The 15,488-nt window shown below is 41.4% G+C and overlaps 1 protein-coding gene across 3 annotated transcripts in view; it reads left to right on the plus strand.

The window, feature by feature from the left end:
* Positions 1-1,197: 1,197 nt before the first annotated feature.
* The window catches only part of LOC110534815 (phosphatidylinositol transfer protein alpha isoform), an 83,942-nt gene continuing 69,651 nt past the window's right edge, over positions 1,198-15,488 (plus strand). The window contains exons 1-3 of one of the 3 annotated variants that reach the window (XM_090188748.1): positions 1,198-1,348; positions 11,807-11,837; positions 14,957-15,102. In XM_090188748.1, coding sequence (XP_090044874.1) covers positions 1,332-1,348; positions 11,807-11,837; positions 14,957-15,102 — 194 coding nt within the window. In that variant the 5' untranslated portion in view covers positions 1,198-1,331. Of the gene's footprint in view, positions 1,349-11,806; positions 11,838-14,956; positions 15,103-15,488 lie in introns of those variants that run through there. The other 2 variants (XM_090188747.1, XR_016484072.1) reach the window with 2 other exon arrangements.

The raw sequence follows: 15,488 nt of genomic DNA on the forward strand, positions 1-15,488 counted from the left end.
CCCCACTGTATGATGTGGTGTAAGATATATATGATGTGGTATATATTGTATAAGATATATACGATGTGGTATAAGATATATACGATGTGGTATAAGGTATATACAATGTGGTATATATTGTATAAGGTATACATGATGTGGTATAAGGTATATATTTAAGATGTGGTATATATTGTATAAGGTATATATGATGTGGTATAAGGTATATATTTAAGATGTGGTATATATTGTATAAGGTATATATGATGTGGTATAAGATATATATGATGTGGTATAAGGTATATATTTAAGATGTGATATATATTGTATAAGGTATATACGATGTGGTATATATTGTATGAGGTATATATGATGTGGTATATATTGTATAAGGTATATATGATGTGGTATAAGATATATATGATGTGGTATAAGGTATATATTTAAGATGTGGTATATATTATATAAGGTATATATGATGTGGTATAAGGTATATATTTAAGATGTGGTATATATTGTATAAGGTATATATAATGTGGTATAAGATATATATGATGTGGTATAAGGTATATATTTAAGATGTGGTATATATTGTATAAGGTATACATGATGTGGTATAAGGTATATTTAAGATGTGGTATATATTGTATAAGGTATATATGATGTGGTATAAGGTATATTTAAGATGTGGTATATATTGTATAAGGTATATATGATGTGGTATAAGGTATATATTTAAGATGTGGTATATATTGTATAAGGTATATATGATGTGGTATAAGATATATATGATGTGGTATAAGGTATATATTTAAGATGTGGTATATATTGTATAAGGTATACATGATGTGGTATAAGGTATATTTAAGATGTGGTATATATTGTATAAGATATATATGATGTGGTATAAGGTATATATTTAAGATGTGGTATATATTGTATAAGGTATATATGATGTGGTATAAGGTATATATTTAAGATGTGGTATATATTGTATAAGGTATATATGATGTGGTATAAGGTATACGTTCCCAGTGTTTTGAACGTGGTATTTGTCCTGGTACCCAGCCTGAGGTGCTCCTCAGCAGTAGGTTACCCTGATCTCCCTTGACGTCATCTCATCTGTGTGACGACACGAACTCGCTTTGTTGTTACCGCGCTAGGCGCCACGCCCCCTTCGGCCCCGACCAGGAAGGGAATTTGAGGAAAATAGACAAGCTGGAGGTAGAGGATGAAAGAGGAGGAGAGGTGGGTTAGAGAGAGAGAGAGAGAGAGTCTGACTGAGGGAAAGATTTGGGGATCTTCACCAGAGCGCCAACCTTCCCTCGTGAGAAGAACACAGCACCGCCACAATGCTCATTAAGGAATTGTAAGTACCGACGCCGTGGGTCTGTTCTCCCTGAGAGGTTTAGCATCTTCCCGGCAGCGCTGCTGACATTGTTTCCAGCGGCTGGGGAGATGGGGAGAGTGGAATTACAGGCGCATGGCCAGCCCGGGCTGCACACACATACATTTTACGGTGTCAGTTTGCATAGGTTCAGGTTACATTTTTCACATGTATTTTTAGGTCCATTCAGAAATGATGTTTGGTATACCGGTTAGATGGTGTTATTATTTTCCAACATCCATCACCAGCTGGCTCGGCACCGCAGTGCCCTTCAAACCGCTGATAGGCTGCTGTAATGGCCTGCTAACATTACGGTTTATTATAGAAGTATATCAGAAAAATACTGTCATTTTAGGGACAGAGAATTCGGAAAACCTTAACGTTATTGGGACAGAGGAAAGATGCAGGCAGTGCGTGCCATCCTCTCCTTGCACCACCTTGGTCATGTTGATACCCACGTTGAAGGTGAAACGACATAAATATCATTCAGCTAGTGGAGGAACTGTATGGAGGGATGGAGTCAGCGTAGAGCTGGATGGATGTAGGGAGAAAATGAAACCGTTTGTATGTCTGTTCTAGCACGGCCGTTTTTCCGGAGTGCCGGGTGCTAACATGGCTATATGTGAGTAGCCTATGAAGAGGCCAGATCAAGAGGACATATTTAAACCTGGACGCTTGTATTAGCCTCTATGACCCTCTATTATAAAGGTAATTGGCCTTTATTGCAAGGTTATTATGAGTCTCAATCAGACCAGAACACATGCACACTCCATCTTCCTCTCTGTCTGTCTGTCTGTGATGCACGACTCCATCTTCCTGTCTGTCTGTCTATAATGCACGACTCCATCTTCCTGTCTGTCTGTCTGTGATGCACGACTCCATCTTCCTGTCTGTCTGTCTGTGATGCACAACTCCATCTTCCTGTCTGTCTGTCTATAATGCACGACTCCATCTTCCTGTCTGTCTGTCTGTGATGCACAACTCCATCTTCCTCTCTGTCTGTCTGTCTATGATGCACGACTCCATCTTCCTCTCTGTATGTCTGTCTATGATGCACGACTCCATCTTCCTCTCTGTCTGTCTGTCTATGATGCACGACTCCATCTTCCTGTCTGTCTGGAAGAAGAAGAGTCTTGGTGGTTCCAAACTTCTTCCTTTTAAGAATGATGGAGGCCACTGTGTTCTTGGGGACCTTCAATGCTGCAGAAATGTTTTGGTATCCTTCCCCAGATCTATGCCTCAACACAATTCTGTCTCTGAGCCCTACGGACAATTCCTTCTACCTCATGGCTTGGTTTTTGCTCTGACATGCACTGTAAGACCTTATATAGACAGGTGTGTGCCTGGACATTATTTGGAAAATCAGTTGAATTTACCACAGGTGGACTCCAATCAAGTTGTAGAAAATTCTCAATGGAAACAGGATGTACCTGAGCTCAATTTCGAGTCTCATAGCAAAGGGTATGTGTTAAGGCTTTTTTCTTCCTCTGAAGAGGAAGTGTAGCAGGGATCGGACCAAAATGCAGCGTGGTTATCTTCATACATCTTTAATAAAGATAATAACAAACAATACAAAACAATAAACGTACTGTGAAAAACCGAAACAGCCTTATCTGGTGCAAACAAACACAGAGACAGGAACAATCACCCACGAAACACAAGAATATGGCTGCCTAAATATGGTTCCCAATCAGAGACAACGATAAACACCTGCCCCTGATTGAGAACCACTCCAGGCAACCATAGACTTTCCTAGACTACTATACTACACCACAAATCCCATAACCTACAAAAAAACCAAGACAAAACACACCACATAAATAACCCATGTCACACCCTGACCTGACCAAATTAATAAAGAAAACACAAAACACCAAGACCAGGGCGTGACAGTATGAATACTTATGTAAAAAGGTATTTCTGTTTTTTTATTTTAATACATTTGCAAAACAATTGTCAACCTGTTTTTGCTTTGTAATTATGGGGTGTTGTGTGTAGATTGCTGAGGATTTTTTATTTATTTAATCCATTTTAGAATAAGGCTGTAACGTAACAAAATGTGGAAAAAGTCAAGCGGTCTGAATACTTCCCGAAGGCACTAAATATATTGTACATTCAGTCACTAGCAGCGCTGTAGCCTAGTGAGGGAGAGAAGAGGAGGTGAGGAGAGGAGAGGAGAGGATGACTGCAGTCTGACAGATCTGAACCGATTAGGGAGATACCGGAGCCCTGAGGAGACAGACTAATTAAATCAGTCACGATGGAATGCTGAACGGACACACAAGCACGCGTGCATCAGGGGAGAGCTTCATGTTTCTTCCTGTTTAGCTGATCTTCACCAGGACATCAGGGGAGAGCTTCATGTGTCTTCCTGTTTAGCTGATCTTCACCAGGACTTCAGGGGAGAGCTTCATGTGGCTTCCTGTTTAGCTGATCTTCACCAGGACATCAGGGGAGAGCTTCATGTGGCTTCCTGTTTAGCTGATCTTCACCAGGACATCAGGGGAGAGCTTCATGTGGCTTCCTGTTAAGCTGATTTTCACCAGGACATCAGGGGAGAGCTTCATGTGGCTTCCTGTTTAGCTGATCTTCACCAGGACATCAGGGGAGAGCTTCATGTGGCTTCCTGTTTAGCTGATCTTCACCAGGACATCAGGGGAGAGCTTCATGTGGCTTCCTGTTTTCCTCCCTCTCTCCACAAGCGCGTTAGTGAGGTCGGCCACTGATGTTTGGCGATTAGGCCTGGCTCGCAGTCGGTCTTCCAATTCATTCCAAAGGTGTTTGATGGGGTTGAGTTCAGGGCTCTGTGCATGCCAGTCAAGTTCTTCCACACCGATCTCAACAAACTGTTTCTGTTTGGACTTCACTTGTGACAGGGGCATTTACAAGAAAAGGCCTTCACCAATCTGTTGCTTTAACGTTGGAAGCACAGAATCGTTTAGAATGTCATTGTATGCTGTAGCGTTAAGATTTCCCTTCACAGGAACTAAAGGGCCTGAACCATAAAAAACAGCCCCAGTCCATTATGCCTCCTCCACCAAACTTTACAGTTGGCACTGTGTATCCGGGCAGGTAGTGTTCTCCTGGCATCCCCCAAACCCAGATTCAGATTCACCAAATGGTGAAGTGTTATTCATGACTCCAGAGACACGTTTCCACTGCTCCAGAGGCCAATGGCGGCGAGCTTTACACCACTGCAGCTGACACTTGGTATTGCTCATGGTGATCTAAGGCTTGTGTGCTGCTGCTCAGCCATGGAAAACCATTTCATGAAGCTCCTGATTAACAGTTATTGTGCTGACGTTGCTTCCAGAGGCAGTTTGGAACGCAATAGTGAGCGTTGCAACCGAGGACAGACCATTTTTAGCCGTTGTTGCTCCTAGACGTTTCCACTTCCCAATAACAGCAGTTGACCAAGGCAGCTCTAGTAGGGCAGATATTTGACGAACTGACTTGTTGGAAAGGTGGTATCTTATGACAGTGCCACGTTTGATGTTACTGAGCTCTTCAGTAAGGCCATTCTACTGCCAATGTTTGTCTATGGAGATTGCAAGGCTGTGATTTTATACACTTATCAGCAATGGGTTTGGTTGAAATAGTCGATTCCACTAATTTGAAGGCCACATACTTACATGCATCTGAAGAGAGGTGACACTACAGTTATTCATTCATCATATCAAGCAGCGTCTGGTCTCCCATCCAGGTACTGATCAGGTCTCCCATCCAGGTACTGATCAGGTCTCCCATCCAGGTACTGATCAAATTAAGCTTTATTTATACGTGTCAGACTGCAATGCAATACAGGAAAAGACTCAAGAGTGACGCAAACTGAACAACTAAGAAACACCCTGAGGAAAAGCAAAGATAAAATGTGTTTTAAGATCTCTTTTAATTATGTCCACAGTTTGTTTCCATCCTGCTTATCTTCAGAGGCAAGCCAGCAGTGGGAAGTTCTGTTGGAACTAACAGCTTTTTAGAATATCTCTCTCTCACGGTACCCCCACCCCTCTCTCTCTCTCTCTCTACCTCCTCTCTCTCTCTCTCTCTCTCTCTCTCTCTCTCTCTACCCCTCTCTCTCTCTCTCTACCCCTCTCTCTCTCTCTCTCTCTCTCTACCCCTCTCTCTCTCTCTCTACCCCTCTCTCTCTCTCTCTCTCTCTCTCTACCCCTCTCTCTCCCTCTCTCTCTACCTCTCTCTCTCTCTCTCTACCCCTCTCTCTCTCTCTACCCCTCTCTCTCTCTCTCTCTCTACCCCTCTCTCTCTCTCTCTCTCTCTCACTCTACCCCCCTCTCTCTCTACCTCTCTCTCTCTCTCTCTCTCTCTCTCTCTCTCTCTCTACCCCTCTCTCTCTCTCTCGCTCTCTCTCTCTCTCTCTCTCTTTCTCTACCCCTCTCTCTCTCTCTACCCCTCTCTCTCTCTCACTCTAACCCCCCCTCTCTCTCTCTCTACCCCCCCCCTCTCTCTCTCTCTCTACCCCTCTCTCTCTCTCTCTACCCCTCTCTCTCTCTCTACCCCCCCATATCTCTCTCACTCTAACCCCTCTCTCTCTACCTCCCCTCACTCTCTCTCTCTACCTCCCCTCTCTCTCTCTCTCTCTCTCTCTCTGACACTCTCACTCTACCCCCCTCTCTCTCTCTCTCTCACTCTAACCCCCCCCTCTCTCTCTCTCGCTCTAACCCCCCCCTCTCTCTACCCCCCCTCTCTCTCTCACTCTAACCCCCTCTCTCTCTCTCTCTCTCTCTCTCTACCCCCCTCTCTCTCTCTCACTCAAATCCGCTCTCTCTCCCTCTCTCTCTCCCTCTCTCTCTCTCTCTCTCTCTCTCTCTCTCTCTCTCTCTCTCTCTCTCTCTCTCAATATTGCCAAAGCAACAATGTATACAATATACATTGTAACAAAATGATAAATGATAGCAAATAATAATATAAAATGGTAGTAAATAATAATACAAAATTAAATACAAAAATAATAACAATAAAATGGTAACAGTCAATAGTAGAAATGTAATAAATATAAAATCAAATTATGGAAAATGAAACTATAACTAACTTATAACTAAATAACGGTCATCTTCTCCTTTATATCAGTATTACAACTACAATCATCATTACTACGACTACTACTACCATCACTAAACTGTTATCACTACCATTACCACCCATATTTGGAATGATAAACAGCAATAATAATAGTAATAACAATAATAGTAATAATAAGTAAGTTACTGTTTACTATGCAGATGTTATTATTCAGTGTCCCTCAGGCTATGGCAGGAAAATACATATTTGGCTGCAAGAGGAGCCATTGCTCCTTTGCCCATGAGTATTCTTAGTTTTTCCTCTGGGTTCAATTTGTAAAAATGTAGAATATATGTAGTCATTTCTGTGAATAATGAATCTCTTTGTGAGGAATATTTATCACAGTAAAGGAGAAAGTGCATCTGTCTCTACCTCCCCTGTCGTGCAGTGACCACATACACGCTCCTCTTTGGGTAGCCATGTCTTTTTATGTCTGCCGGTTTCTATTGCCAATCGGTGGTCACTCAGCCTGTACTTGGTAAGGATCTGTCTCTGCTTCGTATCTCTGACAGAGTTGAGATAATCAGCCAATTCATATTCTCTGTTTAGGGCCAGATAGCAATTTAGTCGGCTTTGGGATTTTGTTTCGTTTTTCCAGTATTGTAAATATGAGTCCTTTGATTGGTTCATGATTTTGTTTATTGGAATTCTTTCTTTTGAAGCAGTGCTGGTGTCAGCTTGGTTGGTGAGGTCCAGCACCAGCTGACTGAGAGGGCTCGTTTCTGGGCTCAGCTCTTGGGTTTGAAGTGCTTTAAATTGCAGACTTGAATTTGGACTTGAATTTAGATGTAGCCAAAATTTTAATGATCTTTTCTGTATTTTCATTATTACCGGAAAACGGCCCAATTCTGCCCTACATGCATTAGTTGGTCTATTTCTCTGGACTTGTAGGATTTTCCGACAGAATTCTGCATGTAGGGCTTCAATTGGATGTTTGTCCCACATTTTAAAGTCCAGTTTATTGAGTGGCCCCCAAACCTCACTTCCATAAAGAGCTATTGGTAGGATTACAATGTCAAATATTTTTGTCCAAATTCTAATTGGGATGTTGATTTTGAATCATTTCATTTTTATTACATACATTGCTCTGCGGGCTTTTTCTTTGAGTGCACTCACTGCCATATTAAAGTTTCCCGATGCAGATATGGTCAGACCAAGGTAGGTGTAATTTTTTGTGTGTTCAATTAAGGTGTTGTTCAGGGTGAATTTATATTTGTGTTTCTGACATCTGTTTTTTTTTTTTTAAATCACGATTTTAGTTTTTGGGAAATTTACTGCCAGGGCCCAATTATGGCAATATTGCTCCAGAATATTAATGTTCTGTTGAAGACCTTCTTTGGTTGGTGTTAGAACACAATGACACAATCATGAAGTGATTGACACAATCATGAAGTGGAACGACATTTATTGGATATTTCAAACTTTTTTAACAAATCAAAAACTGGAAAATTGGGCGTGCAAAATTATTCAGCCCCCTTAAGTTAATACTTTGTAGCGCCACCTTTTGCTGCGATTACAGCTGTAAGTCGCTTGGGGTATCTCTCTATCAGTTTTGCACATCGAGAGACTAAATTTTTTTCCCATTCCTCCTTGCAAAACAGCTTGAGCTCAGTGAGGTTGGATGGAGAGCATTTGTGAACAGCAGTTTTCAGTTCTTTCCACAGATTCTCGATTGGATTCAGGTCTGGACTTTGACTTGGCCATTCTAACACCTGGATATGTTTATTTTTGAACCATTCCATTGTAGATTTTGCTTTATGTTTTGGATCATTGTCTTGTTGGAAGACAAATCTCCGTCCCAGTCTCAGGTCTTTTGCAGACTCCATCAGGTTTTCTTCCAGAATGGTCCTGTATTTGGCTCCATCCATCTTCCCATCAATTTTAACCATCTTCCCTGTCCCTGCTGAAGAAAAGCAGGCCCAAACCATGATGCTGCCACCACCATGGTTGACAGTGGGGATGGTGTGTTCAGCTGTGTTGCTTTTACGGCAAACATAACGTTTTGCATTGTTGCCAAAAAGTTCAATTTTGGTTTCATCTGACCAGAGCACCTTCTTCCACATGTTTGGTGTGTCTCCCAGGTGGCTTGTGGCAAACTTTAAACAACACTTTTTATGGATATCTTTAAGAAATGGCTTTCTTCTTGCCACTCTTCCATAAAGGCCAGATTTGTGCAATATACGACTGATTGTTGTCCTATGGACAGAGTATCCCACCTCAGCTGTAGATCTCTGCAGTTCATCCAGAGTGATCATGGGCCTCTTGGCTGCATCTCTGATCAGTCTTCTCCTTGTATGAGCTGAAAGTTTAGAGGGACGGCCAGGTCTTGGTAGATTTGCAGTGGTCTGATACTCCTTCCATTTCAATATTATCGCTTGCACAGTGCTCCTTGGGATGTTTAAAGCTTGGGAAATCTTTTTGTATCCAAATCCGGCTTTAAACTTCTTCACAACAGTATCTCGGACCTGCCTGGTGTGTTCCTTGTTCTTCATGATGCTCTCTGCACTTTTAACGGACCTCTGAGACTATCACAGTGCAGGTGCATTTATACGGAGACTTGATTACACACAGGTGGATTGTATTTATCATCATTAGTCATTTAGGTCAACATTGGATCATTCAGAGATCCTCACTGAACTTCTGGAGAGAGTTTGCTCCACTGAAAGTAAAGGGGCTGAATAATTTTGCACGCCCAATTTTTCAGTTTTTGAATTGTTAAAGAAGTTTGAAATATCCAATAAATGTCGTTCCACTTCATGATTGTGTCCCACTTGTTGTAGATTCTTCACAAAAAAAGTTTTATATCTTTATGTTTGAAGCCTGAAATGTGGCAAAAGGTCGCAAAGTTCAAGGGGGCCGAATACTTTCGCAAGGCACTGTATTTCACCTCTGTGTCAAATAGTGTGAGTCCTGGGGCTGGAGATTGGTCCAACATGTCTGCTAATTCATTGATATACATGTTGAAAAGATTTGGACTCAAACTGCAGCCTTGTCTCACACCTTGACATTGTGAAAAAAAATCTGTTCTTTGGTTTTTGATTTTTATTGCACACTTGTTTTCAGTGTACATACATTTTATTAAGTCATATACCTTACCACCAAGCCCACTTTGTAGAATTTTGTAGAATAGCCCTTTGTGCCAAATCAAATAAAATGCTTTTTTAAAGTCAATAAACCAAGCAAAGATTTTGCCCTCTTTTTTTGGTGGACGTGTTTATTAATTAGTGTGTGTAAGGTGTATATATGGTCAGTAGTGCGATGGTTAGGGAGAAAGCCAATTTGACATTTACTTATTACATTTTTTTCTTGAAGAAAGGTCTGAATTCAAAATGCTACAGAAAATCTTTCCCAAGTTACTGTTTACGCAAATTCCCCTGTAATTATTGGGGTCTGATTTGTCTCCACTTTTGTGGATAGGGGAGATGAGCCCCTGGTTCCAGACATCAGGGAAGCAGCCAGAAGTTAAAACCATGTTGAACAATTTAAGCACAGCATTTTGCAACTCAGGTGTGCTGTTTTTCAGCATTTCATTTCTGATGTTGTCTAGACCACAAGCCTTTTTTGATTTAATAGATTTTAGCTTTTCATTTAGTTATTGTTGGGTTATTGGGTAATCTAAAGGATTTTGGTTGTTTTTAATGACTGATTCAAGGATGTTCAATTTTTCTTTAATTTCTAATTGGTTCTGTTGTAAGTCTTTTTGTGGGATGATTTTGTATAGATTATCAAAATAAGTTTTCCAAATTCCTACATCTTGTATGGCTAATTCTTGTGGCTTTGTTGTGCTTAAATTGTTTCACATGTCCCAGAACTGATTTTGGTCAATTGCGTTTTCAATTTCATCAAGTGTCTTGTTGGTATAATTCAATTTCTTTATTTTCTTTCAGTGTTTGTTTATACTGTTTCAGAGTTTCAAAGTATTCATATCGTAGCTCTGGGTTGTTTTGCTGCTTATGTTTTTTGTTTGACATTTGTCTTAGGTGTTTTGTAATTGTTTTACATTCATTATCAAACCATTTGTCAGAAACATTTAGATGTTTGCTTCTGATGTTGCATTGCTTTGGTTTTCTCTTCTCTTGACGCTACTTTGCTTTTGATGGAATATGCAGTTGATGTTTCTAGGAGCTGAATTGACACCATCTTTATTGTTTTGGTATTGTGAGTTATTGAAAAACTGTATAGAGTTCATCATTTCATTTGAGTTCAATGTTTCCATGAATCTCTCTGCACTGTTTGGAGCCCATCTGTACGATTGGTTTATGTTGTAGAGTTTATTGGGCTGTTTTTTTTAATGAATATTGCCGGTTAATTTCTTCAGAAACACGTTGATCTGACTGTGATCTGACAATGGGGTCTGTGGTCTGACAGTGAATGCACTAATGGAGGAGGGGTCAATATTAGTGATGGCATAATTGACTACACTTGTCCCAAGAGCTGAGCAGTAAGTAAACTGACCTAAAGAGTCCCCTCTGATTCTACCATTAAGCATGTACAGGCCTAAGGCTCGACAGAGATGTACTAACCCCTTTCCATTCTTGTTCAGTATTTGGTCAGGACTGTTTCTATTATTTATAATAGGGCTACTGTACAAGGAGGGGTGTCCAAATATGTGGTGGTTTACCTCCCTCATCAGTGTAGTCAGGCTCAGAACCTGTTCTTGCATTGAAATCTCCACAAAGAAGCACTTTACCCTGCGCCTGAAATGTAATGATTTCTGTCTGGAGATTTCTGTCTCTCACTCTACCCCCCCCCCCTCTCTCTCTCTCTCTCTCTCTCTCTCTCTCTCTCTCTGTCTCTCTCTCTCTACCCCCCACTCTCTCTCTCTCTCTCTCTCTCTCTCACTCTAACCCCCCACTCTCTCTCTCTCTCTCTCTCTCTCTCTCTCTCTCTCTCTCTGTCTCTCTCTCTCTACCCCCCACTCTCTCTCTCTCTCTCTCTCTCTCACTCTAACCCCCCACTCTCTCTCTCTCTCTCTCTCTCTCTCTCTCTCTCGCTCTGTCTCTCTCTCTCTTCCCCCACTCTCTCTCTCTCTCTCTCTCTCTCTCACTCTAACCCCCCCCTCTCTCTCTCTCGCTCTGTCTCTCTCTCTCTACCCCCCCACTCTCTCTCTCTCTCACTCTAACCCCCCACTCTCTCTCTCTCTCTCTCTCTCTCTCTCTCTCTCTCTCTCTCGCTCTGTCTCTCTCACTCTAACCCCCCCCACTCTCTCTCTCTCTCTCTTTCTCTCTCAATTCAATTCAATTTAATTCAAGGGGCTTTATTGGCATGGGAAACGTGTTAACATTGCCTCTCTCTCTCTCTCTCTCTCTCTCTCTCTCTCACTCTACCCCATCCTCTCACTCTCTACCCCCCTCTCTCTTCCAGTCGAGTTATTCTGCCCATATCAGTGGAAGAGGTGAGTTCTGTTTTAGTACTTGTGTGTGTCCTGTAAAAAGCTTAGCATTTGATCAAAGGATCCGTCTCTACCTTCAATGATTAAGCTTTATACAAGAGGAAATGGGCGGGGTTAAACAAATCAAAGATTCCAGCATCCCAATGAGAAACAATCAATGCTGCAGGCAGCCAATGACAGGAGCCACCATGACTTCCTGACGCGCGCACACACACGTACACACACAAACACCAATCAGTAGTACAGTTAGCTCTCGCTCTCTCTCTCTCTCTCTCTCTCCGTCTCTCTCTCTCTCTCTCTGTCTCTCTCTCTCTCTGTCTCTCTCTCTCTCTCTCTCTCAATTCAATTCAATTCAAGGGGTTTTATTGGCATAGGAAACATGTGTTAACATTGCCAAAGCAGGTGAGGTAGATAATATACAAAAGTGAAATAAATAAAAAAATTAACAGTAAACATTACACATACAGAAGTTTCAGAACAATAAAGACATTACAAATGTCATATTATATATATACAGTGTTATAACAATGTACAAATGGTTAAAGTACACAAGGGAAAATAAATAAGCATAAATATCGGTTGTTTTCTTATTTTCTCGTGGCAACAGGTCTCAAATCTTGCTGCTGTGATGGCACACTGTGGAATTTCACCCAGTAGATATGGGAGTTTATCAAAATTGGATTTGTTTTCAAATTCTTTGAGGATCTGTGTAATCTGAGGGAAATATGTATCTCTAATATGGTCATACATTGGGCAGGAGGTTAGGAAGTGCAGCTCAGTTTCCACCTCATTTTGTGGGCAGTGAGCACATAGTCTGTCTTCTCTTGAGAGCCATGTCTGTCTACGGCGGCCTTTCTCAATAGCAAGGCTATGCTCACTGAGTCTGTACATAGTCAAAGCTTTCCTTAAGTTTGGGTCAGTGACAGTGGTCAGGTATTCTGCCACTGTGTACTCTCTGTTGAACTAATTCTAGTTTGCTCTGTTTTTTTGTTAATTCTTTCCAGTGTGTCAAGTAATTATCTTTTTGATGTCTCATGATTTGGTTGGGTCTAATTGTGCTGCTGTCCTGGGGTGGGGTGTGTTTGTGTTTGTGAACAGCCCCAGGACCAGCTTGCTTAGGGGACTCTTCTCCAGGTTCATCTCTCTGTAGGTGATGGCTTTGTTATGGAAGGTTTGGGAATCACTTCCTTTTAGCTGGTTGTAGAATTTAATGGCTCTTTTCTGGATTTTGATAATTAGTGCCTAATTCTGCTCTGCATGCATTATTTGGTGTTCTACGTTGTACACAGAGGATATTTTAGCAGAATTCTGCATGCAGAGTCTCAATTTGGTGTTTGTCCCATTTTGTGAAGTCTTGGTTGGTGAGCGGACCCCAGACCTCACAACCATAAAGGACAATGGGCTCTATGACTGATTCAAGTATTTTTAGCCAGATCCTAATTGGTATGTTGAAATGTATGTTCCTTTTGATGGCATAGAATCTTCTTCTTGCCATGTCTCTCAGATCGTTCACAGCTTTGTGGAAAATACCTGTGGCGCTGATGTTTAGGCCGAGGTATGAATAGTTTTTGTGTGCTCTAGGGCAACAGTGTCTAGATGAAATTTGTATTTGTGGTCCTGGCGACTTGACCTTTTTTGGAACACCATTATTTTGGTCTTACTGAGATTTACTGTCAGGGCCCAGTCTGGCAGAATCTGTGCAGAAGATCTAGGTGCTGCTGTAGGCCCTCCTTGGTTGGTGACAGAAGCACCAGTTCATCAGCAAACAGTAGACATTTGACTTTGGATTCTAGCAGGGGGAGGCCGGGTGCTGCAGACTTTTCTAGTGCCCGCGCCAATTCGTTAATGTATATGTGGAAGAGGGTGGGGCTCAAGCAGCATCCCTGTCTCACTCCACAACCCTGTGTGAAGAAATGTGTGTGTTTTTGCCAGTTTTAACCGCACGCTTGTTGTTTGTATAGATGGATTTTATAATGTCGTATGTTTTACCCCCAACACCACAGTTTGTATAGCAGACCCTCATGCCAAATTGAGTCAAAGGCTTTTTTGAAATCAACAAAGCATGAGAAGACTTTGCCTTTGCCTTGGTTTGTTTGGTTGTCAATTAGGGTGTGTAGGGTGAATACATGGTCTGTTGTACGGTAATTTGGTAAAAAGCCAATTTGAAATTTGCTCAGTACATTTTGTCCTGTAACTCATTCAAGGTAATTGGAGAATCCAGTGGGTTCTGGTAGTCTTTAATAGTTGATTCTAAGATTTGTATTTGATCATGTATATGTTTTTGCTCTTTATTCTTTGTTATAGAGCCAAAATGATTGGAGAAGTGGTTTACCTATACATCTCCATTTTGGATAGATAATTATTCGTGTTGTTGTTTGTTTAGTGTTTTCCAATTTTCCCAGAAATGGTTAGAGTCTATGGATTCTTCAATTACATTAAGTTGATTTCTGACGTGCTGTTTCTTCTTTTTCCGTAGTGTATTTCTGTATTGTTTTAGTGATTCACCATAGTGAAGACTCAGGTTTTCCGGGTCTCTATGTTTTGGTTGGACAGGTTTCTCAATATCTTTCTTAGATTTTTGCATTCTTCATCAAACCATTTGTCATTGTTGTTCATTTTCTTCAGTTTTCCATTTGAGATTTTTAGATTTGAAAGGGGAGCTGAGAGGTCAAATATACTGTTAAGATTTTCTACTGCCAAGTTTACACCTTCACTATTGCAGTGGAATGTTTTTCCCTGGAAATTGTCTATAAGGGATTGAATTTGTTGTTGCCTAATTGTTTTTTGGTAGGTTTCCAAACTGCATTCCTTCCATCTATAGCATTTCTATTCGCAGCTCAACCCTGCAAACACAACAAGATACCCAACCAGTCACACAGTCAGGTTCTATTTTTACCCAGCAGCCTTTACTATTCCTGGGTCCTTTCATACAGCAGGGAATTCTGGGTAGAGAGGTCCAGCAACCTATGGATATGTCTTTCACTAGGTCTAGTGGTCCATTTAAACACTTAGTCTGAGGGGATTTCCTACTTGTGCTGCTTAGGGGAGTTGCTGCTGTGTGGTGGTATTAGATAAGAGAGTGTGTTGCTGCTGTGTGACGGCATGCCCCCCCCCCCCTTCAGTACCAGGTGGGGCAGCTGTACTCAGTAGCAGAGGCCAGTAAGAACGAGACAGGAGGAGGAGAGGGAGTGGAGGTGTTGAAGAATGAACCATACGAGAAGGACGGGGAGACGGGACAGTACACACACAAGATATACCACCTGCAGAGGTACACACACACACACACACACACACACACACACACACACACACACACACACACACACACACACACACACACATTATCTTCTTCATCTTGTGGGGGTTAACATTTTTATTCCATTCCATTTTAATTCCATTCTAACTCTAAACCTAACTCTAAACCTAACTCTAAACTTAACTCTAAACCTAACTCTAAACCTAACTCTAAACCTAAACCTAACCACTAACCCCTAACCCTAATTCTAACCTTCATTTTATCCCTAAACCTAACCCCTAAGCTTTAAATAGACTTTGTCCTCATGGGGACGTGGGAAATGTCCCCAAGAGGGAGAATTTTCCTTGTTTTACTGTCGTTGTGGGGACTTTGGGGGATTTTAGATCCCCACATAGCAT

Source organism: Oncorhynchus mykiss, chromosome 10, assembly GCF_057628025.1.
Source record: "Oncorhynchus mykiss isolate SJ-2025 chromosome 10, ASM5762802v1, whole genome shotgun sequence".
Taxonomy (NCBI): Eukaryota; Metazoa; Chordata; class Actinopteri; order Salmoniformes; family Salmonidae; genus Oncorhynchus; species Oncorhynchus mykiss.